The sequence below is a fragment of the Myotis lucifugus genome, unplaced genomic scaffold, assembly GCF_000147115.1.
Source record: "Myotis lucifugus unplaced genomic scaffold, Myoluc2.0 scaffold_377, whole genome shotgun sequence".
Taxonomy (NCBI): domain Eukaryota; kingdom Metazoa; phylum Chordata; class Mammalia; order Chiroptera; family Vespertilionidae; genus Myotis; species Myotis lucifugus.
Window position 1 is genome coordinate 652,426 of NW_005871425.1, and position 24,830 is coordinate 677,255.

General features: G+C 45.3%; 2 protein-coding genes across 8 annotated transcripts in view; one reads left to right on the forward strand and one right to left on the reverse strand.

Annotated features, from left to right (window-relative positions):
* EFCAB11 (EF-hand calcium binding domain 11) overlaps window positions 1-14,081 on the reverse strand; it is a 124,908-nt gene extending 110,827 nt beyond the window's left edge. Inside the window, exons 1-3 of the mRNA XM_006101673.3 lie at window positions 13,897-14,081; window positions 13,296-13,391; window positions 9,199-9,244 (exon numbers count right to left, since the gene is read on the reverse strand). Coding sequence (XP_006101735.1) covers window positions 9,199-9,244; window positions 13,296-13,391; window positions 13,897-13,971 — 217 coding nt within the window. The 5' untranslated portion in view covers window positions 13,972-14,081. The remainder of the gene's footprint in view (window positions 1-9,198; window positions 9,245-13,295; window positions 13,392-13,896) is intronic.
* A 1,242-nt stretch (window positions 14,082-15,323) lies between these two features.
* Window positions 15,324-24,830, forward strand: part of TDP1 (tyrosyl-DNA phosphodiesterase 1) — a 53,184-nt gene continuing 43,677 nt past the window's right edge. For 4 of the 7 annotated variants that reach the window (XR_002832358.1, XR_002832356.1, XR_002832357.1 and 1 more), the window contains exons 1-4: window positions 15,324-15,464; window positions 18,112-18,686; window positions 22,075-22,118; window positions 23,241-23,296. Coding sequence is in view for 4 of the 7 variants with exons in the window: in XM_014467061.2 (XP_014322547.1) it covers window positions 18,122-18,686; window positions 22,075-22,118; window positions 23,241-23,296 (665 nt within the window). In the remaining 3 variants the exon portion in view is untranslated. The remainder of the gene's footprint in view (window positions 15,465-18,111; window positions 18,687-22,074; window positions 22,119-23,240; window positions 23,297-24,830) is intronic. The other 3 variants (XM_023765115.1, XM_023765116.1, XM_023765117.1) reach the window with 3 other exon arrangements.

A 24,830-nucleotide genomic window follows, 5' to 3' on the forward strand; every position in this document is an offset into this window, starting at 1 on the left:
AGGCCTAAGCCATCAGTCAGACATCCCCCAAGGGCTCCCAGACTGCGAGAGGGTGCAGGCTGGGCTGAGGGTGACCCCATCCCCCGGAGTGCACGAATTTCATGCACCAGGCCTCTAGTGTCATATAAAGAGACAAACTAGGAAATGCTATCTTTTTTTTTTCTTTTTCTTTTTTTTGCTTCTAAGCAATTTCCTAGGAGGGTAATCATATTTCATTACAAGGTGGATATATTCAAAAAGTCCAATAAAAATATACAAATATTTTCCTTGAAAGTTTCATTATGTATAGATATTTTTTGTGGTTCATGGGTGTAAGCTTCAGGGTCCATGCACACAGAGAAACCCTGTGGAAAATGAAGCACTGGTCTAGGTTTGGCCATCACAGGAGCTTAAATTAGAAACTGCAGTAAACCTGGGGAGTGAAGGAGAAAACAATAAAAATGCCAAATTGCTTAAGACTTTAAGTCTGACCCTAGATTTAGTAGAAAAGGGAGGGTTTGCGTTCATTATGCCACATATTAATTTTTCTAGGGATTGAAAATGCCTGAAAATGAGGGTTTAAAAGGCTTACCTTTTAAAAGGTATAATGCAAGCCTTCTCTAGTTTGAGAAATAAAATTCAGATTATGACTTCTGGAGGCCACAAGGTGAAAAAAAAAGGATAAAATGTGTGCACATAAAAATATAGTAAGGACAGAAGGTGAAAGTGGCATGCATGACATATTGTCACAGTAAGATGGGCAAAAAAATTCAGAGAACTAATATTTCAGCTTCTTGTATAAGAAAGAGTAAGGGAATAAAGAGAAAAGAATCGTCCTTAATGGAAGAAATCAAGTTTTACTATATCTTGGGGAGGAAATTGACAAGAAAGAGTAAAACAGGTTATAGTAGACTAGAGAAACCTGAACCAATAAAACTTTATTTCAATCAAATGCGGACAGGACTCATTACCTTCTTTATTATGTGCATCTCCTGCCCATAAGCCTTCAAAGGTTCCTTGGTGTTGATAGTGCAAAGTCCTGATACCTTTTCTGGAATTTGAGGCTTCATGATTCCTTCTAGGAAAACTGGTCCTTAACCCTTTCCCAACTCTCAACTTCCATCAGGGCAGCTTACTCCTTGCTGGTGCAGGAGGTAAAAATATTCCAAGGGGGTGGATTCCAATGTTTCCGGTAGGACTCATTATTAACAGTACTAGAGGCTCAGTGCACGAAATTCGTGCACGGGTAGGGTCCCTAGCACCTGCTGGCTGCCGGCCAGGGACTCCCTTTGCTCCACGCCGCCCCTGGTGATCAGCGCATGTCATAGCGAGCGATCAAACTCCTGGTCAGTCGAACTCCTGAGGGGACACTTTGCATATTAGGCTTTTATATATATAGATGACAGCTGATAGTTCTGGGTATGCAGATCTGATGGGGGGCAGAGAAGTGAGGTATTGTAAAATGAGGGACAGGGATCTGGGAGAAGAAATTTCAGCCACTAAGTTGAACACCATGGAGGAAGAGGCCCTCTGAGAAACTCCGCAGGGGAGGTTGGCAGAAAGAACGCCCACAGAGGAGCAAAGCTACCCTGGCCTTTGCCATTGCCAGCTGTGGAGAGTGAGGGACAAAGCCCCTTCCTCTGTACCATTAACAAAATGCCTCCGCAAAGTCTACGTGACTTTTACAGGAGTGGAGTGTGTGGGATACGTCTAAATTCATGCCGAGTTCCACATCCACTCTGGTGCAGGCAGGTACAGAGAGAGCGCCAGGAGCTGGCGGTCAAGCTCCCAGCTGGTGTGGGCACTGCATTCATTCACTTACTATGTTCTCTTCTTTGCTTCTTCACCTTTCCAATCCCACCCATCCTTCCACATCCGGCTCCTGCCACACCTGTGCAGGGAGTGTGGCCTTCCTCTATATCCTTAGAGACCTTCTTGTCTACAGTATTCATGTGACACCTGGCTATGAAAAAAGTGACCATAGTTCTCTCATCCTCCCTACCCTGTATTTTATCTTTTTTAAATGTCTTTAGGTCAATGTCTGTGTCTCCTAAATTTTTTTTCTACCCCAACAATGAAACTTAACATCCTCTAAATGGGTGAATAAATAAACTAATTTAGGGATGAATATCTGGCGATACCACAAAATGGTCCTAGGATTATAGTTTCAAGAAAAGGAAACCTTAATGCATATGCAGTTTCCTGATTATAGAAAAGAACGAAGAAGTCACTTGACATCTTAAGTCAAACAAACAAAACCTAGTTAGACTGGATATAGCATGGCCTTTGATGTTCACATAGAACTTAAAAGACTAGAAAATGGAAATTTAAATTTAGACCAAGAATATACTTAATAGTCAACTGTCTGGTTCAAAACAAATCAGGCAGGATAGTAATAAATAAAAGCACACAAGCCAACTGGCCATTAACCTCAGCACCCACAAACTACCTTCCAATCGAACTGACAGCGGATAGCATGACCAAATCAAACAGTCCATAATCACCTTTATGATAAATCAATCTCTTTGATTTTGCCATCATTCAAAGTTAAAGGTTAAAAGTTCCTAGAAAGCTTTTTCTTTTTTAAGCATGAAAGCAAAATAAGTTCATTGCTCTAAAAGGGTAATAATGTAAGTAAACAGAAAGGGGAAAAAAACAAAAACCTCAATCTAATCACCCAGATAAAACAAAATTCTGGTGTACTTTGTTCTGCCTTTTCCCTTACGGCATACTTTATATGGATCTGGGATAACACACAGACAGCTGTGGGAGGATTCTGTGGGGCTATGTTCATGTGGTTCTCAGCTGTTGCTATTCATACAAAACTAGAGGCCCGGTGCACGAAATTTGTGCATGGGGGAGGGGGTGTGTCCCTCAGCCCAGCCTGCACCCTCTCCAATCTGGGACCCCTTGAAGGATGTCCGACTGCATCCCTCTCACAATCCAGGACTGCTGCCTCCCAACTGCTTGCCTGCCTGCCTGATTGCCCCTAACTGCTTCTGCCTGCCAGCCTGATCACCCCCTAACCACTCCCCTGCCAGCCTGATCAATGCCTAACTGCTCCCCTGCTGGCCCAATTGCCCCTAACTGCCCTCCCCTGCCGGCATGTTCACCCTCAACTGCCCTCCCCTGCAGGCCTGGTCCCCCCCCAACTACCCTCCTCTGCTGGCCCGGTCACCCCTAACTGCCCTCCCTTGCAGGCCTGGTCCCTTCCAACTGCCCTCCCCTGCTGGCCTGATTGCCCACAACTGCTCTCCCCTGCTGACCATCTTGTGGCAGCCATCTTTGACCACATGGGGGCGGCCATCTTGTGTGTTGGGGTGATGGTCAATTTGCATATTACCTCTTTATTATATAGGATGCTCTACAATGTATCCCACAATAAAGTCAAGTCATCTGAGATCATACATGCTCTTTGTCCTTCATGGAACTTCCCAGGCATGTCTGATATTAGACCCCTGGCCTACTACACTGAAGAAATTTTAAGAAACTGGCATACGAAATTCACTAATTTATTTATCGAACCATTTTGTGGACTCCACTCATCAGTCTGTCCATCATGAGACATCACAGGAGAAATCTCCCACATCATGGAAAACAATGTCCCTTTAGAGAAGAGTTTCTATTGTGTGGACCACTACACTTGGTTGTGATTCCCTATTTGCTCTGTGCATTGGGTAGCTCAGAACCAAATCAGACATCAACATCTACCAACTACACAGAACCTGCCTTGTGCATTCTGACCACTCCTGACTTCAACTCATTAAGTTTCTAAGGGAATGAACACCGGCCTCAACTCTGCCACAATGACTAATAATGACTCACGGCACTCTTAAAAGGAAGGGAACGGGTGGCTGACTGGTTGAGAGGGTAAGCTTGGAGGTGAGACCACTGGTCTGCGAGCTACTAGCCAGCTGGGCCACCCTGGGCAAATTACTCAACCTTTCTAAGCTTCAGGGGGGTTTAAACTTATAAAATAGGGTAATTCCCATAGCATACAGTTGCCCCAAATTTAACAATCCATGAATAGTGCCCATCACAGTGGTAGGCATTAGCAATTGGTGGTATAATATCCTATGTCAGTGATGGCGAACCTTTTGAGCTCGGCGTGTCAGCATTTTGAAAAACCCTAACTTAACTCTGGTGCCATGTCACATATAGAAATTTTTTGATATTTGCAACCATAGTAAAACAAAGACTTATATTTTTGATATTTATTTTATATATTTAAATGCCATTTAACAAAGAAAAATCAACCAAAAAAATGAGTTCGCGTGTCACCTCTGACACGTGTGTCATAGGTTCGCCATCACTGTCCTATATAATAAAAGCCTAATATGCTAAGTGTCTGGTCGTCCAGTCTGCTGTTCAACAAATCAAAGCATAATATGCTAATGATATGCTAAGGCCGCTCAACCCCTTGCTATGACATGCACTGACCACTAGGGGGCAGACAGTCAACTGGTCAACCAGTCGCTATGACATGCATGGACTACCAGGGGGCAGATGCTCCGATCAGTAGGTTAGCTTGCTGCTGGGGTCCAGCTGATAGGGACTGAGCGAGACGGGCCAGGCATGCCCTGGAGCCTTCCCGCAGCCCCTCCCTGGCTGGCCAACCTCATGTGTCCCTCCCCAGCCCCCATCGTGCACTAGTGGGGTCCCTCGGCCTGGCCTGAGCCCTCTCACAATCCAGGACCCCTCAGGGGATGTTGGAGAGCCGGTTTTAGCCCGATCCAGCAGGCCAGGCTGAGGGACCCCACTGGTGCACGAATTCCTGCACTGGACCTCTACTTTATAATAATAATAAACACATGTAAAAGTATTTGTAAACAAATAAAGAACCATCAAATGTCAGGATTAAGATATTTTATTATTTCTCTCTGGAGCCCAGTTTCCTCATTTTAACAATGACAGATCTTTAGGTTTCTTCCAGTTGCAAACTTTTTTTAATCCTCTGTACTTAGAGAACAAGGGTTGTAATGAAATAAAATACTATAAAAGAGGCAGCAATAGTGAATATGGGATCCAACCCCAACGCAATCTGCAGTTTCCTTAAACAAGTGCCTTGATTTTTCTCCCCCACTAATTTAATCCCTAGCTCCTGGTACTTAAACAGCTTTTGCTGACATTCGCTTGCTTGGATGTTAAAAGCATTAAAAATGGTATTAGCAGCTTTTTGCTCCCCATTCTGGCTGCCCTCAGATTCTTCCAGAGTGACTTTCCTTGAGACACTCTACTCATTTCTAATAGCTTTAACTTAACCTTCCACTCTTGATTTTCACAAGGAACCTCTATAGAAACGACCAACTTATAGAGAGACCAGAAGCTCTTGGGGAGCTGGATCTGGGCACCCAGGTTTAGGTTGTGTGTGAAGTGTGTGCATCGTCAGGTCTCTGCCGACTCAGGGTCAGTCCAGGATGTGGGTCTGGACCTCACCCAGGAAGGCTGGGCAGCAACTGGGCACTACACAGAGAATCCTGGAGGTGGCATGTGTAGACGCGGCCCAACCCTGTCGGGATGTAAGAAAAGCTGTTGCTGGCGGGAGAATCCCCACGTCACAGCGACCCAGACAACTCTGGAAAGTTGATTACCTGGAAAAATTGCTCCCAGAAAGCCAAGGCCAACTTTTCAGTTCTTCTTCAAGATCAAAATATTGAGAGAAATGATATATTTGGGGGAAAAAATAAAACATTAAATTTGTGCATAAACACTCTTTCTGCAAGAAAAAGAACATAAATATGACTTACGTCATTGAGAGGGAGAAAAGAGGGAGCTGGGGGCCTGAAATTGATAGAAAGAAATGTTCGCAGTGATCAGAGTTCAGCAGTGATTTCCTGCTGGGATGGCTGTTTCACTCTTTCTCTTCGATGTTTGTGGTCCTGAGTCTCCGCTTTCCAGTGAACGTGAATTGAAGCTAGTTAGAGAGTTAGCACCCCCATGCAAGTCTATTCCCTTACATCATGAAGAAAGTGGTGCTTTGAGAAAGGTAATGGGACATTGATATCAAGACCAGAAGAGGAAGGGGGAAGACTGGCAGCTTATAGACTAAGGAGAGTCCTTCATGGTAATTTCGGAGCAAGTTAGCACGCATCTACATTTTAGTCTCATCTCTCATCTTCCCGAGTTTCTCAGATGACTAATTTACATTGTAACCCTTTGAAATATATTTTAAAATTATTAGGAAAAGATGCTGTGAAGGGAAGCATCCTAATGAGATGATTGAGAAGTGGGTGTGAGAGCAGATGTAATATCCTGGATATGAAATGCAAGGGAATGCACGTGGGAGCAGGGGCGGGAGCGGGAACGTACATCATCCAAGTCAGAAAGCCTTCAGAGGGAAGACTGCTTTCAGTATAAAAAAAATCCCAGTTCTGAAGCAATCCTTAGGCCATAATGAATTTGAGAAAATATTCCATAATAAAGCAGCCTTCAATATATCTGAGAGAACCCAGGCATGGGACAGACCACATGAATATCAGAATTCATAGCAAAAGGAAGCTCTATCCCTGCAACAAATGTGAGAAATATTTCTACAAGAAGTAAAAATTCAATAATTAGAGAACTCATAAAGGAGAGAATATTTTTGTAAATTTCATGAACATATCTTCAGCCACAAGCCAAATCTCTCAAACATCAGAAAGAAAGAAAGAAAGAAAGAAAGAAAGAAAGAAAGAAAGAAAGAAAGAAAGAAAGAAAGAAAACATGGGGGGAATGAGGGGGAAGACTAATGATGGATACTTGGAGCATCCTTTTCCCACAAATCAGTCCTCACTTTCCTTTTCCCACAAATCAGTCCTCACTTTACATCAGGGAAGAAGGTGGGAAAACCTTCTGCCAGAATTGACTTCTTCATTGTATATAAAATTACTCACACAGGAGAGACCCATATGAATGTTAACACATGTGAAAACCCCTTTTAATGAAGTCATATCTTACTAAACATGAGTTCATACATATTGGAGAGTGGGAGGGACTGTGATACTGAATATGGGAAAAGTTCTGCTAGAAGTCAACCTTTACTCTACATCAGAACTCACAACACCTTAGAGAACATGGGAAATCTTTCTTCCAGAATAACACCTCTCTATACATCAAGGAAGTGGTGAAGGAAAGAATTCGGACTCAGGGATTATCCATAAGAAAGAAAATCTGTGAGAACATGGATGTGAAAGGGCCTTCAGAAACAGTCAAACCTGCTGCATCAGAAAAGCCACAGATAGAGAAAGGCTATATACATACAATGAGTGCAGGAGACTTTCATCCAGACAGACAGAATCGCTCACTGGCTATCAGGGGATTCCTAAAGAAGAAAAACCTTAGCAATGCCAAAAAAAAAAAAAAAAAAAGTGGGAAATGACCAGATGACAGAATATTGACATAGAAAGCCAAGGAAAAAAATGTAGGGAAGCCTTCACCAAGAAGTTATTGGCGCAATTGGTTGAGCATCATCCTGTGCACTCAAAGGTTGCCAATTTGATTCCTGGTCATGGCACATGTCCAGTTTGTGGGCTTGATCCCTGGTAGGGGGTGTGCAGGAGGCAGCAGTCAATGATTCTCTCTCATCATTAATATTTCTATCTCTCTCTCCCTCTCCTTCTCTCTTCCTCTCTGAAATCAATTTTTTTTAATTTTTTAAAGGCAAAAATAAAAATAATAAAGTGACAATGGAATACAGATGAGAAATATGATAAAAATATAGTATCAATATAAATTTATGATGACGTTAAGTGTAGTTATGGACAGTGCAGCAAGAGAGGGTAGAAAGTGCAAATGAGAAGGCAAATGGGGTAAAATATTAACATTAAGTGGATCTGGATAAAGGGTATATAGCTATTCTCTGTGCTACTTTACATTACAGTAGGTCCTCGGGTTACGTCGGAGACCCGCTCCTACGGCACTGGCGTGAGGTAGCGCGATGATTTTCGCCGTAAGTCGGAACCCACCTACATAAGCACCTATGTCACTCACATGGAGCACACACACAGCAGTAATGAAGTGAAACAGTAAAAAAAACTTAAAAGACAGATAATTCCTGACCTTTACTTGTGGTAAACAAATAATAAAAAACAAAGCACATATGTACATATGTCAAAATGATGGAACTTTTTTTTATATAAATACTGTAAATGGGAGATGGCGACGTAACCACGAAACAACACACATCGAGTCCGCCGTAACCAGAGGACTGCCTGTATTTCCTTAAAAAAGTAATTTTTAAAAAGCCAATCCAGCATGCACTGGTCCCTATGTCCTCAAACAATAAGTATTCGACTCCCTTTCTCTCTCATCTTCCTTTTCCCTCTTCTCTAGATCATTCTGCTAAGCTTAGAAACATCTTCATGTTCTAAAAAAAAAAAAAGGGAAATATCGCTCTTGATCCACAGCCACGCTGGACCTACTGAAAGACTTAGCTACTCACACTCTCACCCTCGCACACTTTCTCACTCCCCAGCCTGGCCTCTGCCATCACTTAAACTGCTCTTACTAGTCACCAACCACCCAGGCTGCCAACAGAGGGATCCTCCTGGGTCCTTATGCTCCTTGACTCGCCCACTGCATCTGATAGGGTTGGCCACACCCTCTTCCTTGAAATACCCACTTCTCTTGGCTTTGGAGCAAACACTCTTGATTTCACCCTGCCCCTCTGCCCCTCCAGACTCTTCCATTTCCTCATCCTCTGCCTGACTTGTGATGCTTCTAGCTCCTAAGGGTCTCAGCCCCTGTGTCTCCCGAGGTGGTCTCATCCGTTCCCATGGCTGCCAAACCACCTCCGTGCTGATGACCCCAAATGTATTTGTTCAGCCCACAGCTTTGCTCTGAATTCCATATTCATACAGCCCACCTGTCTTGACCTCATGGCTTGCATCTTCTCAAAATTGAACTCTTGGTCTCCCCAAACCCTAAATCTTCTCCCCCACTCTTCAGTAAGTGCCGCTGGAGCCGCCCCCATCACAAAACCCAGGTCATCCACTGGATGTTGAAATGATGAGCCACATTTTTTTCTTTAGGCTTTTCAATGGTTTCAAAGTTTCCTACGGTAAACATATTCTTATGAACACATGAATTAATCACAATTAAAAGAACCAAAACTTCTTTGAAACCGAACAAAACAAAGATGTGCTTAAACACAATGCTTTATAGTCTCCATATCTGCTCTTAGTTTTAGTTTCATGAATGTCTAAGAGTACTAAAAAAATTAATATTAACTTTATTAATTACCGGAAGTGTTTGGATTTACTGAAGACATCACAGCATCGGCTTCTATCTAGAAAAGAAGAAAGAATAATAGGGCGCATCATTTCATTGAATGTTTTCACAGTGCAAGTTCCTCATCCCTAGGGTGGCGGGACAGGATGTATTTTATGAGAAGCCAACTGTGTTGAGCCCTGCAGACAAGTAATGTCACAGGACAGCGATAACAGTCACTTTACTCTTTCATCAGTATCTTTCCTTTACCAGACTCTAATCCAGGGGTCCTCAAACTTTTTAAACAGGGGGCTAGTTCACTGTCCCTCAGACCATTGGAGGGCCGGACTATAGTTTAAAAAAACACTATGAACAAATTCCTATGCACACTGCACATATCTTATTTTGAAGTAAAAAAAACAAAACGGGAACAAATACAATATTTGTATTTGCATGTGGCCCGCGGGCCGTAGTTTGAGGACCCTTAATCTAATGTGCTGCAGACTCTAATGACCCCAAAACTTTACTCCATTGACCAAAAACAGTTTCAGCATGTGACATCAACCTGGCTGTCACACAGGTAGCATGACCTAATAAGTAACTTTTCCATTTTACACAAATACAGAAATTGTTACAATGGATTTATTTTTAATTTTCCCCCTAATTGTAAAAGTAACATATTGAAAATTTAAAAATATAAAAAATTATGAAGAAAAATTTTTTTAAATTCAGTCATCCAATGAAAACCATTGACATTTTGGTCTAACCTTTTTGTCTATGCATTTTAAACATATTTGAGAACACACTGTATATGAAGTTTAGGGACTGCTTTCACTAAATATTAAAATACAGTATAGCTAGGCCAGAGTGGCTCAAGATTGAACATCGACCTATAAACCAGGAGGTCACAGTTCAATTCCCAGTCGGGGCACATGCCCAGCTTGCAGACTCGATCCCCAATAGCGGGTTTGAAGGAGGCAGCCTATTGATGATTCTTTCTCATCATTGATGTTTCTATCTCTCTCTCTCTCTCTCCCTTCCTCTCTGAAATCTCTCTCTTAAAAAAAAAATCAATGGAAAATAGTCTCCAGTGAGGATTTAGTCTCCAGTGAGGATTAACAACATCAACAACAAAATCCAAAACCTCAATCAAGTACGAAAATAAAAGCTAATGTCTGTTAAATGTCATGGAGTGTACATACATAAGTTACCACATCACTAACATTAAGTTCCCCACTGAGGTTCTAAAATTAAAACCAACTAAGTAGACACAGGGTGATAAAGGCAGGAGACCTGATTTCTTTCCAGCTGAACCAGATTAAATACAATGCTTCAAAGGCTGAGTCTGCTTAGCTGACCGGCGTTAAAATTCCAGCTGAAATGCTTGCAGGTAAACAGGAGAGCTGCAATTTCTGGGAGCCAGCCTTACTTCTCTGAGCTCTGTAACTAACATCCCCTGGTAGCTGAACCACTATGAACCCATCTGCGCTATTCAGGGGACCTATTTGTGTCAACACACCATGTTTGCTGTGAGGTTGTGATGCATTTAAGCATAACGAAGGATGGAGAAGTGGACGTCACATGGTCCCTGGCCTCACTGAGCTTGCAATCTGACAGGTAGTGCCACTCATGAGCAACAGTGGGTCAGAGATTGCTAAACTGTTTGGTCTCACAAGGCTATGACGGAGAGCAGTTCAGGCAGAGTCCTGAGTGCCCCTCTGCTTGATGACTGCAGTTAAATGTGTTAATCCTGGACAAGGTCTTGTCTCTGATTAATTCCAGTTCAGCAGCTTAACAAGAATGCATTTCTAGAATGTGATGCAATAGGTAAGGGGAGCAGCACAAAGATGGGGGTGGGAACCCAGCTGATGTGACTCAATGGTTGAGTGTCGACCTATGAACCAGGAGGTCATGGCTCAATTCCCAATCAGGGCACATGCCCGGGTTGCAGGCTTGATCCCCAGTGGGGGGTGGGGTGCAGGAGGCAGCTGATCAATGATTCTCTCTCATCACTGATGTTTCTCTCTCTCTCTCTCTCTCTCTCTCTCTCTCTCTCTCTCTCTCTTGTCTCCCTTCTTCTATGAAATCAATAAAAAATATATATATATTTTTAAATTAAAAAAAAAAGATTGGTGTGGGGGAGGATAGGAAACTTGCCCTGCTAGAGTAGGAGATTCATTGAAATTCAGCTCAACCCTTATTATTCGTGAATTAATGCAACCTTTCCTGGAGACTAATATCCAACAGAATTTCAAATGCACCTAGGAATTGTACTTCTGGGAATTTATCCCACAGATGTGCATCCACAAGCACAGATATAGATATAAAAGGATGCTCAGAGCAGCAATGTTTGTAGGAACGAAAAACAAGGGAAAGAATCTAAATGACCAAAAACAGGAAACTGGCTAATGAAAATACTATGCAACTTTTTTTAAAAATGTGGTGATGGTGTGTGCGTTTATGTTCAACTATTGATAAGACAAAAAAGCATGTTATGTTTTCAAAGAATGCTATGCATGTATATGTTGGTCCGGCATAGAAAATCTTGGAATGATACACAAGAAACTTAATAATGGTAACCCCTAAGAGTGGGACCCTCTAGTAGGGAGTGTTAATGTAAACACACACACATAATGTAAACACACACACACACACACACAAAACATTCAAACCTGCAAACAATTTTTGTGAGTTTATTTGAGCCAAACTGTTGACAATTGCTGTGAAGCAGAATCTCAACGTATTGGGATAATGCTCTGGAGAATGACAGTTATTAACCTTGTTTTATATTATAATCAAAGGATGAGGGGAAACCTCTGGGATTGAATAACAAGTAAAATTACAGGCACTTACTTCTTTTACTTAGGTGGGTGTAGGATAGTTAACAGTCAACAATGAACTCAATAACAATGAAGGGATTTGTGGTCTGTGTCCAGGAGCCCTCATGCCTTTGGTTGTGGCCTGAGGGGTCCGGAAAAAGGGAAGTTACAAGTTACCCTGACATTTCACAGGTATGTTATTTTAGATGCAAAAAGAAATAGGCTCAGTCAAGGTAAAGACTGACCTTTGTCAGGCGTAGGAAGTGAGTACCTACTCTAAACTGCTTTTACTTGAGGTTTTAATTTCAGACCATCCTTTGTGGTTACGTTAGGATCAGTGGTCGGCAAACTGCAGCTCAGCAAAATACTTACTTGAAGTTTTAATTTCAGACCATGTTTCAATCACACTGTACGAGCAGTGGTCGGCAAACTGCAGCTCAGCAAAATACCAACTTCTGCGCATGGGCCACGAAGTTTCAATCACACTGTACGAGTGCGCCCGCACGTGGTATTTTGTGGAAGAGTCACACTGAAGGGGCCAAAGAGCCGCGTGTGGCTCTCGAGCCGCAGTTTGCCGACCACGGCTAGGTCTTTGGGTTTGCAAGACCAGGCCTTACCTGAGCTTGTCAGGTTAGCATGTGGTCTCTTTTTCCTCCATAGGAGGGAGGGATTTTACATTCATCTTTACATTGTTCTGCACTATTTTAATTTTTTAGTTGTTCATGTATTATTTTTTTTAAAATTGATTTCCAAGAGGGAGAGTGAGAGAGAAAAACATTAATGATGAGATAGAATCATTGATCGGCTGCCTCCTGCATGCTCGCTCCACAGTGGAAATTGAGCCTGCAAGCCAGGCATGTGCACTGACCGGGAATCCAACCGTCACCCCCTGGTTCATAGGTCAAAGCTTAACCACTGAACCATGCCGGCCGGGGCCATGTATTACTTTTATAATATAAACAAACAAAAATATTTTTTAAATTTCAAAACCAACCTGCATGTCACTTCCTCTGTGAATTCCTATTACCAACACCACCCCTCCCAGCCTTCCCTCTTCACACCTTTCTAGCAGCTCATATTTATTATAATAATTAGCAGTCTGGTGGTGAGATAGCTTCCTAATTCATCCCTGAATTGGGTTCTGAAGAAAAAAGTAAAATTCAGCACTGGGCACATCTCTGAAACTGCTTATAAGGCAGCAATTAATTTTATAAACATCGTAGGCAAGCCCTCTGCACTTAACCATCAGGATCCATTCACCAGTAGGATCGTTCTATTGTCAGCCCCATCCCCAAATAAAGAAAGCTGTACCTTGGAGGGCTTGTACCCAAACAGCATTACAACCGCAACTTTGAAGTCCTCTCTGCTTAGATAGCCTTTGTTATCTTCATCACATGCTTTGAATACCTAAAGAACATTAAATATCTTTAGTTCAGACCGAAGCCGTTTGTTCTATTCTTTTTATTACCAGCTTATATTACATTTGAACGTCCAAAATCTAAAACTCGGCCCACCAGTAGGCTCGGAAATGGAGTTTCATTATCCTACTTTTAATTCTCCAGAAATCTTCATGATTGGGCTAAAATATGCCCCTCCAGAGTTCCAACGACTTAATCGCTAAACTGACACAAGTTAATTCCTTTAGACTCCTAGGATAATTTCAACCCAGCATTCGGTCCTAGAATCAGGAAGGTGAGTCAAAGGGGCTTGCTTTGAAAGGCGGGAGGAGAGATGCAGATGACTTAATGGACTGTGTAGCGGAGACGAAAAAGGACGGACAAGCAGCCAGAACCCAGGACTGTAGGCCGAGCCCTGCAGCCTTAGGCTCAGTCATTAACAATGTCTCTTTGCACCGCGGCTCGGTCAGACCCAAGTGGGAGTTCCGAATCAAGTTAAAATCCGAGACACCTACTTCCACCCATTTCTTGTGTTCCGACGGGCTGGCTTCCCACGTGCGTGGCCGGGCCCCGGCGTCGGAGAAAAACATCGCGACCGTCAAAGCAGCGACCTCAGCAGCCAGACCCCGACGAGCTGCAGACCACCCGCCGCGCACACTGCGGATCTGGAAGCTGAAAGTGGCCGGGCACCTCTAATGTCTTCTCCCATTGGACGGCCCGGCCCGCAGTTCTATTGGCCAAACGCTTTGTTTATAACGTTTCCCCGGAGCAGCCTATGGCGGAGAGGCTCCCAGGCCCGCCCCCCAGCGCTAGGCCCCGCCCAGTCTGGCCCCCTTAACTCCACGCGCGCCGCTGGGGAGCTAGCTCACCCGGGTGCTGCTTCAATGATTCTTCTCATTCTCGGCCCCCACACCTCGCAATAAATTGTACTGTTGGTAATTTTGATCTACAGCATTGTGCTAACTATCACGAGACACAAAAGAGTGTGAACAAAGCATAATAGGAACGGAACAAAAAGAACCAAGGCCAGGATTCGCGTGCACATCAGCAAGTCACTGGGGTCGAGCCCGCCTGGGTCAGTGGTGTCCTCTCGGTACCCCTAGCACCCAGCACCCAGCACGATGCCTGGCGCAAAGCAGACGAACCGAGTGAACCCTGAGCACATTTACGCAAGTCACTTCATTCAATCCCCAGGCGGAGGAGCTTGATATGAAAAAAACTGCGAGAATAAGTAGCATAAACAGCACTGAGCCCAAATTCCAGAGCAAACATCCTTATTAAAGACACGGAATATGGAGAGGGTTGCGTTTTGCAAAGGCGTTTATCTTAGATCCTTTTCTTCTGGCAAATCAGAAAGATTAAAAACGAGAGAGAGAGAGAGAGAGAGAGAGAGAAGCCCGGCATTCTAGCCCGAGTTTCAGCTAAGAAACAGTCATTCGAGTCCCAGTCCGAGGGGAGCTCATTTAACTTTTTATTTCACAACAGGTTTTACAATGTGCGCCCCAGGCAAGCCCGCTTCTCCCGGGGGACAGGTCTCAGCCCTCAGCTGCCTCGAACCTCAGCTGGTCCTCTCTCTGCCTTTAAACATCCATCCACCACCACCACCACCAGCCTCCTGCCCTGGGAGTCTGAGGTTGTCCGTAAGAATCCTTCTAAATAGGATGCGTTTTGCTCATTAAGATAGAGGGAGGTAACAATTCTTTTTCTCCCTCCGATTTTTTGTTTTTGTTTTTGTTTGAGAAGAGTGGCCAGGAGGTGAGCGAAGACCTAGCAGCCAGGTCTCCCTCGCCACCTCCTGGGAGACTCCAGGCAGCCCCTGTCGACACGGCGGTCTTTAGGACCCAGCGGTGGGCGTCCCGGAAGTGGAAGGGGCTGAGCCGCAGCCGCGAGGTGCGCGCTGGTCCCGTAGAGTTTGAACTGCGCGCAGGCGCCGGCGGCCGTGGCGGGGCGCGAACGGGTGGCCGCGGGCTCGGAAACCTCTGGACGCTGCCGGCGCTGGACCTGCGATCCTGCTCCGTCCGGATCTCGGGAAGACGTGAGTGCGCGGCGGGGCTGGAAGCCGAGCATCCCGTAAAGACACGAGGTAGGGCCCCTGCAGGGCCTCGACTTCCTCCAGTAACTGTACCTCTTGGGCGCGAGCGGCAGGCGCTGCGACCCGAGTCCTGCGGGAGAGGGGCCGTGAGGGCGCCCCCTGCGCGGGTTCTTGTCCCCCTGCTCCACGGAGTGCGTGGGTGGTCTCGGCTGTTAGGAGTGACAGCTGGGCACGTGGCGCGCGCGTTCCCCCGCCGCCAGGCACGTAACCCTTTCTGGGCTCAGTTTTTCCACAAATGGGACCTGTCGTGGTACTCGGCGTAGACGTGTGAAAGGGAAATGAGTTAGTCCCTGGTGAGGCGCTGCGGATTGTGCCTGGCCCGAGGTAAGCGCAGAAAAGTCAGCAGCTGTCATTACTTCCCAAACGTACCCCGAATCCCCTCGCTCCATCCCCACCGCCTGCATCAGTCTGCATCCCGCTTCCATGCGGCAGCCCCTTCACTTCGACTTCCGTCTCCCTCCAAACCATTCTCCACCCAGACTTGCAAGGAACGGAATACTTTTTAAGGGGTCAGTTGGACCAAGGAGCTCTCCTGCTTATTAAAACCCACCCAGTGGCGCCCCTTTGTTCTTAGAATAAAATCCGGTGTCTTGAACACGCCTTGCTCCTTCATCCTGGGCCATTGTATTCCTTGCCCAGGTGCTTCCCTCTGCTCTTGCATTGATTACAGCCTCGTTCCCGCCTCCTGGCCTTTGCAGGTTGGGTTTCCTTTCCTTGGAATACTGCTTCACCCGACCCCGGCGGGTTCCTCTCATCCCTCAGGTCTCACTTAAATATTGCTTATTCAGAGTGTTCCAGAGAAAGGGCAGCCCTGATTCTGTCTCACGCCTGTAAGACGTAAGGAATGCCTGTAAAGATACCTTGGGGTGTTTTTTTGTTTGTTTATTTTTGTGTTGGTCTGTTTCTTTCCCCCTGAAATATAAGTCCTCCGAGGGCAGAACCCGTTTGTATGTGGTTAACCTTTAATTCCCAGTGCTTGGCACATAGCAGCTGTTCAGTAAGTATTTGTGGAATGAATGAACTCTGGGAGGTAGGTATGGTACCCCTTTTACAGAGGAGGAAACAGGTTCAGCAGTTAAGGAACCTGTATGAGTGCACCTTGACCACTTGGCAATGACTGGATTTGAAATCATGGCTCATGCCTGTCCACTGCTGGCCACACCCGGCCTCAGTTGAGGAGCCTCACTCCCAGGCCCTCCTGATGATCTGCAGCAGGGGTCCTCAAACTTTTTAAACAGGGGGCCAGTTCACTGTCCCTCAGACCGTTGGAGGGCCGGACTATAGTTTAAAAAACAACTATGAACAAATTCCTATGCACACTGCACATATCTTATTTTGAAGTAAAAAAACAAAACGGGAACAAATACAATATTTGTATTTGCATGTGGCCCGAGGGCCGTAGTTTGAGGACCCCTGCAGGATCCATAAAGAGAAGCAGCTGGAAGCATTAAAGAAGTTCCCCCAGCTGGGTGTAGTGTGGAGAGGGAGAGGAAGAGCTAGCAGCTTTAAGAGGAGTACTCATTTGCGTCCACAAATTGTTTAAATCCTTAATATAAAAGCTCTAACATTTCAAGTTGGCACTTGGTGGGAGAATGTCTTTAGATTTTCATCCTCCTTGGCATCAGTTTTCCTCTTGTCAGATAAAGAAAGTAGAAATTACCCAGTGTGGTTCACAAAGTAAAAGTGTTTTGCTTCAGTACAAGTTCTTTCTCTGCAGGTTTTAGCAGTTCGATTTAGGGCCAGGCCAGTAAGATAATTATGAAGTTAGCTGAGTCCTCATGGAAGTACTTCTAGATAATGTATAGACAGAATAGATCATTTGACACTGTCTTTTTTTTTTTCTTTATTGATTAAGTTATTACATATGTCTCCTTATCTCCCCATTACCCCCCACACCTCCACTCATGCCCTCACCCCCCTGGTGTCTGTGTCCATTGGTTAGGCTTATATGCATGCATACAAGTCCTTTGGTTGATCTCTACCCCTTACCCTCACCCTCCCCTACCTTCCCTCTGATGTTTGACGGTCTGATCATTGAAGGCTTTAAGATTATGGTAAGTAGCTTATCTTTGGGGAAGTAAGAAATAATCACTAAAGTCCTTTGGGCTCCATGCTTCAGTGAGGAATAGCTGTGTAAGTTCCAATTTGACTGTGAAAAATTTGAGCATGCTCAGAATTACTCCTGAAATTCCTTAAATTGGCCTTAATCCCAGCGACCAGTTGGAAGCTTCAGGGTCAACAATGAACATTTTTGTTTTGTTTTGGGCTTTGGCTCAACCCCCATCTAAGAACGAGGTCTAGATTGAAAGACTAAGGGAGAGGATAGAGGGTGATCAGGATTTTTGCTGTCACTTTCTTTGCCAAATTCCATAGCCGGTCCTGGTAATGTGCCTGAGAACACCGGCAAAGCTGTTCAGTTTGCTGTCAACTCTGCATTTGTTGTCAAATGCTCTTTTTCTTTTTCCTGGGAGTGATTAAGTCCATGATGATGTTGGTTACCTGGCTCAGCGTCTGGTAGGTGTCAGTGTGCTGTATGTGTTCCAGGCACTCACAGGACAGGGAGTTCAAGCGCAGTAGAGGTAGTTTGCCAGTGGCCCGGGGAATGGGAAATAACGATATTTCCACCTTTCATTTCCAGAAGAAGTATCATGTCTCAGGAAGGTGATTATGGGAGATGGACGATATCCAGTAGTGATGAAAGTGAGGAGGAGAAGCCCAAACCGGACAAGCCGTCCACCTCTCTCCTCCATGCTGGGCAGGAAGCAGCCTGTGAGCCAAGGTACACCTGTTCCGAGGCTCGGAAAGCCGCCCACAGGAGGAAGATGTCACCCCTGAAATTCAGCAGCACAGATGGGGTTTCAGAAGTTTCACCTCCCAAGAAGCAGAAGAGTGGTTCCCAGGAAGACCTGGGCTGGTGTCTCTCCAGCAGTGACGATGAGCTGCCACCAGAGACGCAGCTGACGGCGCCTGAGAAAGTGGCCCTCAAAGAGGAGAAAGACGTCTCCCCTCCCACACAAAGTGCTGCCCCAAGGGCTGGAAGTCATGGCCCTCCTGCCCGCCCCACGCTCACAGAGGACGAAGACGAGTACGAAATGTCCGGGGAAGGCCAGGACATTTGGGACATGCTGGATAAAGGAAACCCCTTCCAATTCTACCTCACTAGAGTCTCAGGAATTAAGCCAAAGTATAACTCTGGAGCCCTCCACATCAAGGGTAAGTACGGGGCGCTGGTGTCCGGAGCTGTCACTGCACCTGAGAGGGCCCCTCGGGTGAAACCACGAGGGTAGCTAGAATGGTCTCCAAGATCATCATGGACTTAATCACTCCCAGGAAACAGAAAAAGAACATTTGACAGCGAATGCAGGGAGTTGACAGCCAACTGTTCGCTTAGGACAGTGGTCGGCAAACTGCGGCTCACGAGCCACATGCGGCTCTTTGGCCCCTTGAGTGTGGCTCTTCCACAAAATACCACGTGTGGGCGCGCACATACAGTGCGATTGAAACTTCGTGGCCCATGTGCAGAAGTCGGTATTTTGTGGAAGAGCCACACTCAAGGGGCGAAAGAGCCGCATGTGGCTCGTGAGCCGCAGTTTGCCGACCACTGGCTTAGGAGATCAGAGGATGTTTCTCAGGCCCTTTGAATGCTTTGGAATGTTTAGTGCAATGTTTAAAATTGTTTTTAACTGTTAACTTAGAGATCAAACTTGATCAGTAACACTTTATTAATGACAAGCAAATACTTGACACCAGCAGTTCTCTTTGGTCCCTGGATCAGCAGTATCAGCATCCCCTAAAACCTGTTATAAATGCATGTTCCCGGCCCCACCCGGATTCCCTGGGAGCAAGGCTCTGCAGCCTGTTGTAACTAACCCCGTAGGGAATACGAATGCCCAGTCAAGTTTGAGAACTGCTACTTGGAACCCTGGTTTTGGTTTCCGGTAAAGAAGCAAAAAGAGAATGCCAGAATGCAAATAGGTGTTTTCGGTCTGAACCAAAAGATGGCCTTTGGTTGCTTTGATTATTCCCTGAGCTGCATGTGTCATATTGTTCTATACATGTATTTGGTTTTCATCCCTGGCTATAGTTGGTTTTTGTCCTAAAGTAACTCCAAAGTAATTAACACATTGTATTCGGGAAACGTATGTATTTATACGTTTTACCTTGACTTTAAAGGGCAAATAAGTGTGTTTTGTTATTCCTAACAAGCCCCTTTCAGCCACACCTGGGTTTATTATGTTAATGAGGTGACCTTTGGAAAGCCCCTAAGAATGGGGGCTGGTTGCCCAGTGAACCAACCATGTGATCAGAGTTGGGACTTGCAGCCTCATCCTTCACCTCCAGGGAGAGGAGCGGGACTGGAGGTTGAGTTAATCACTAATGGCCAATGATTTCATCACTCCAGCCTATGTATCTCTTCCACCAGGCTGTTCCCAAGTTGTATCCTTTTATAATAAACCAGAAATCTAGTAAGCAAAGTTCCTTCCTGAGTTCTGGGAGACTTCTCAGCAAATGATCGAACCCGAGGAGGGGATCATGGGAACCCCCAAGTTATAGTCAGAAGTACAGGAGGTCTGGACTTGTGATTGGCATCTGCGGTGGGGGCAGTCCTGTGGGACTGAGTCCTTCACCTGTGGGATCTGATGCTAACTCCAGGTGGAGGGTGTCCACAGCTCAGAGCTCTGGGCGCCTCTGTCCTCGCCTTCACAGGAAGCCAGTTAGTCCTGGGTTGGGAAGGTTTCTTGAGAGGGACTTGAAGGAGTAGGTGAGGGTGGTAAAAGTTCAGAGATCTGGAAAGAAGGACAGCGTGCATCATCATTGTCCTTATTGGCAGCTTCTAAAACTGACCGCTCATCCAGTATCGACGTTGTAGCTTTTAATTTTGCATTGTATTTTATTAAAGAATACATAATAAGTACAGTGGGGCCTTGACTTACGAGTGTCCCGACTAACGCGTTTTTCATCCTCGGTAACATAGGCATAGGCATAAATCCGTCTCGGCTGATTTTTTGCTTTGAGTTGGAAGCTAAAATTCGGGTTACAACCCAGCTTCAGATACCCCACCGCTAGTTGGCGCAGCGAACGTCACAGTGAACGCCACAACATCAGCCCAGCATCATGTGTCTCACTCGTTCACTTTAAGCGGTTAGCTCTTAGCTGAACCATCAGTGTTGTGCTCGCATTTGTGCTTGCAGTTATTTTGCAAAATTTCGTTTTTTCAACCATGGATCTGAAGAAAGTAAGTGCGAAGGACAGTGCTGAGAAGAAGCGGATGATGTGCATTGAATTAACGAAAGAAATTATCGAAAAACATGACCAAGGTGTGTGTGTAATTGACTTGGTGAAGCAGTACGAGCGTAGCACTTCTGCGATCTGCACCGTACTGAAGCAGAAGGAGTCGATACAGGCTACAACTCCAGGCAAGGGCGTTAAAATAATTTCTAAACAGCGGACATCTATCCATGAAAATATGGAGAAGCTGCTAATGGTGTGGTTAACAGAGAAGCAGCTCGCAGGAGATACCGTGACGAAGGCTATAATCTGCGAGAAGGCATGAGCTATTTACGCTGATTTGCTGCAGCAGACCCCAGGCACTTCAATGGACGAGGCATCGGGCCAGCCGTTTAAAGCCAGTCGGGGCTGGTTCGAAAATTATAAAAGAGGACCGGCATTCACTCCATTGTCAGACATGGTGAGGCAGCGAACGCAGATACAAAGGAAGGTGACATCAACGAGCTCATCGAGGAGCACTCCGAGGAACTGACAACGCAGAAGCTAAAGGAGCTACAGACGCAGCAGCACACGGAGGTTTTGCAGGAAATAGATGACAAGGAGGAGGAGGAGGTTATCTCTATAAGTGAGATAAAGGAAATGTTCGGAATGTGGGAGAAACTTTCAGACTTTATTCAAAAGAAACACCCAGATGGAGTATTTAATGACACTTGCCTAACTCATTTCAGAAATATTCTGAAAGGGAGGATGAAACAGATCTCATTGGACAGGTTTTTATCGAAAACTCCTGTAGATGAAAGTGATGAAAGCGTGGCGAAAAGGGCAAAAATCAGCAAATAAGATTCAGTTATTCAGTTCAGCCTTTCTCCTCCAACTCCATCAGCATCTTTAAGTCGTTTGATCTCCAAGGTAAATGCTGTACATTAAACGTAATAAAACAAGTTTATTGCACTACATTCTATTGTTCAGTATTGTGTTTTTATACAATATTCGTTATTTTTAAATACATTTTTCTTATTTAAAAACATTTAACAAAACAATTGCGGTGTTTTTTGGGTCTCCGGAACGGATTAATGGCATTTCAATTCATTGTAATGGTGAAAATTGATTTGACATACGAGTAATTTGAGTTACGAGCCGTCACGGAACGAGTTAAACTCCTAAGTCAAGGCCCCACTGTATTAGCAAACAGCACAGGGAAATTTTTTCTTGAACGTTAGGGAACTAAAGCCTGGCTTTGTAGTAATTTTTCAGGTCACAGTTTTCTAAGCTAAATTTTTGAGCATCAGTGACGATTAAGTCAGTTGTGATTATTATTGCTAGAGAATGTCTTTCAAAATATGAATTATGTTTAAATGTTTGATCTTCACAGATATTTTATCTCCTCTATTTGGGACACTTGTATCTTCAGCACAGGTGAGTTTGCGATTGTTTTTTTGTTTTTTTGGATGAAAGGGGACAGATAATTAAACAACTCCATGAGAAAATAGGAGTGAGTGATGGGGACCCAGGTCTCAGTCCTGTGCAGGGTCCCCGAGATGGCACGTGCCACAGCGCCAGTATGGAACGGGGATGCCACTACCAGTGGGCTCCTGGCTCTGGATGGGGCTACAGGGACTGACTAAGAAGTCACTTTGAAAAAAATTTCAGCCCCAGGGACTTGTTTTGGGAACACTGATAATCTCATGGCACTCTGGTGCGACCCCCAAAGAGCTGTGGGTGGAGAGGTGAAAGCCAAGTCAAGTCTGATTGAGAAAAGTAAGACATCTCCTGCACCTACCCAACAAAAGTGACTAAAAGTTATGGCTGCTACTTTCTGCATGTGTGGTTGCTCCTGCCCGATGGAGCTGGTCCCTTTGTGTTGACAAGTCACTTTAATGCTCCAAAGTGTCAAGTAAATAATCAGGAAAAAAGGTCACTTCCCTGAAGAAAGCAAAGCTTTCTGCGCCTTTCATGTTTGGCTTGGCCTCCAGATAAAACCTCGGGGTGATGGAGTCACTCTGTCCAGGAGGGTGGAGGACCACTCAGGTGTGGGGAGGAGCCCCCCTGGGTAAGTCCAGTGCAGACCCTGGGGGTTCAGCTGTAATCGTTGTAAGCCTAGTGAACGTCCAGTCCCAAATGCCTGTTTGCAAGGCTAGCTCCTAAGTTGGGCTGAAAGCGGATGGTTTCTTCTAAAAGTCCTTTTTATAATCACCAAGGAGGAAAGGGACACATTTATAAGCCCTTTTGTTTAAATTAATCAGAGATCCCTCAGAAATAGCAAATACAAATGCCGCCAAACACGCAGACATAATTGCCCTCGAACCTGCTTTCTCACACATTCCATTGATTCAGACCCCCCTGGGCCATGCGTTCCCTTCAAGGCGTATCGCAGGTTGGTTTATGAGTATTGTGGCAGAACTGTCTGGGCTTATAAATAAAACATGTAGTTCATCATTATTTTAGAGTTTCTTTCAATCAAATAACCACCCAGCTCTCCGTATAGACTTCCTGGCTAAGTCCCCCGTGACTGACTTGCTTTTCTTTCCCCCCATCTAGTTTAACTACTGTTTTGACGTGGACTGGCTCGTCAGACAGTATCCACGAGAGTTCAGGTGAGTCCCCGGGACGCTGGATGGCATTAAAACACAAGATCTGTGCTTCTCAGGCAGCTGCCGGCCATCTTCGTTGAACATCTTTTGAAACCATCCTGATCATACAAACATTGGGAAAACAGCATTTTTTTTTTCTATTCTAGCTAATCACCTGTATTCCTTATACAGATTTGACCATTTTCCTCCATTTCTCTGTCCAGAAGTAGATCAGGACAACTTCCACCCCACATAAGAGAACTTTGTGTTCAGTGTTAGCGTGAAGGAAAAGAGCACTGCCCTGTCCCCTCCCCCCCGCTGCCCAGCCCGGTAAGCATGCCCACACGTGGCCAGCGTGCCATGCATTACTTGGCACACTAACACTGTTCTGAGAATCACTTCCTAAATGATTCTCCTTGTAGTTTGAGTTAATAAAGGGGTCACTCTGGCCAGCTTGGCTCAGTGGATAAAGCATCAGCCTGCGGACTGAAGGGTCCCAGGTTCGATTCCGGCCAAGGGCACATGCCTGGGTTGCGGGCTCAATCCCCAGTGGGGGGCGTGCAGGAGGCAGCGGATCAATGATTCTCTCTCATCATTGATGTTTCTATCTCTCTCTCCTTCTCCCTTCCTCTCTGAAACCAATAAAGAAATATAAAATAAATAAATAAATAAATAAATAAAGGGGTCCCAGGGCCTTCCCTTACTCAGGTGATGGAGGTGATGGGTTTCAGTCTGTCTCCTGGAGTTCCTCAGCCTGGGGTCCAGCAATACAGACTGAATAGCATCACACAGTGATGTGCGCCATCCTGGTTTCTAACACATTTACATGGCAGGCTCCATAACAGCAAGTAAGGCCGAGGAATGCGCATGCAGGAAGAATGATTGTCAGGTCCTCAGAGTCCTGGGTTCATTTCAGAACCAGATGGTGGAAACCATCATTAACAGTAGGTGAAATACCATTGACATTTCCCAGGGCGCTGGCACTCAAGGGCTTGTATTTGGCCTGTGACCCATAGCATTCATTTTAGCTACATGTGACAGAAAACCCAAAATAACGGCAGCTTAAACAAGAAAGAAAAATTTTTTCCAACCTAAGAAGTCCACAAGGTAGACATTTAAGGGCCTGGATTGGGGGCCGTCATGGTTCTCAGAGAATTAGCCCATCCATCTTTCTGTCCTACCGCCCCCATGTGTGACTTTAGTCCTCAAAGTCACCTTGAGGTCCAGGATGGCACCTGGAGCTCCGGATCCCCGGTCTGTTATCCAGGTGGCAGGAAGGAGAAAGGGGAGAAGGATGAGAGAGCCATGTCCCAGCCGGGCCCCCTCTGAGCGGCCTTCCTGAAGTCCCACTGAACACCTGCTTATATTTCATTGAGCGGCAGTCACAGGACGATGACTGGCTCTGAAAGAGGCTGTAAATGAAGTTTAGCTGAGCACACCCTGTCTGACTACGGTCGGGATTTGTTAGGAAAGGAGAGAACGGACATGAGGAGGCAGCGAGCCGTCTGCATGGGCTCCTGGCCGTAGACGTCCCTGTTAGTTGCACCGGCACCTTTTC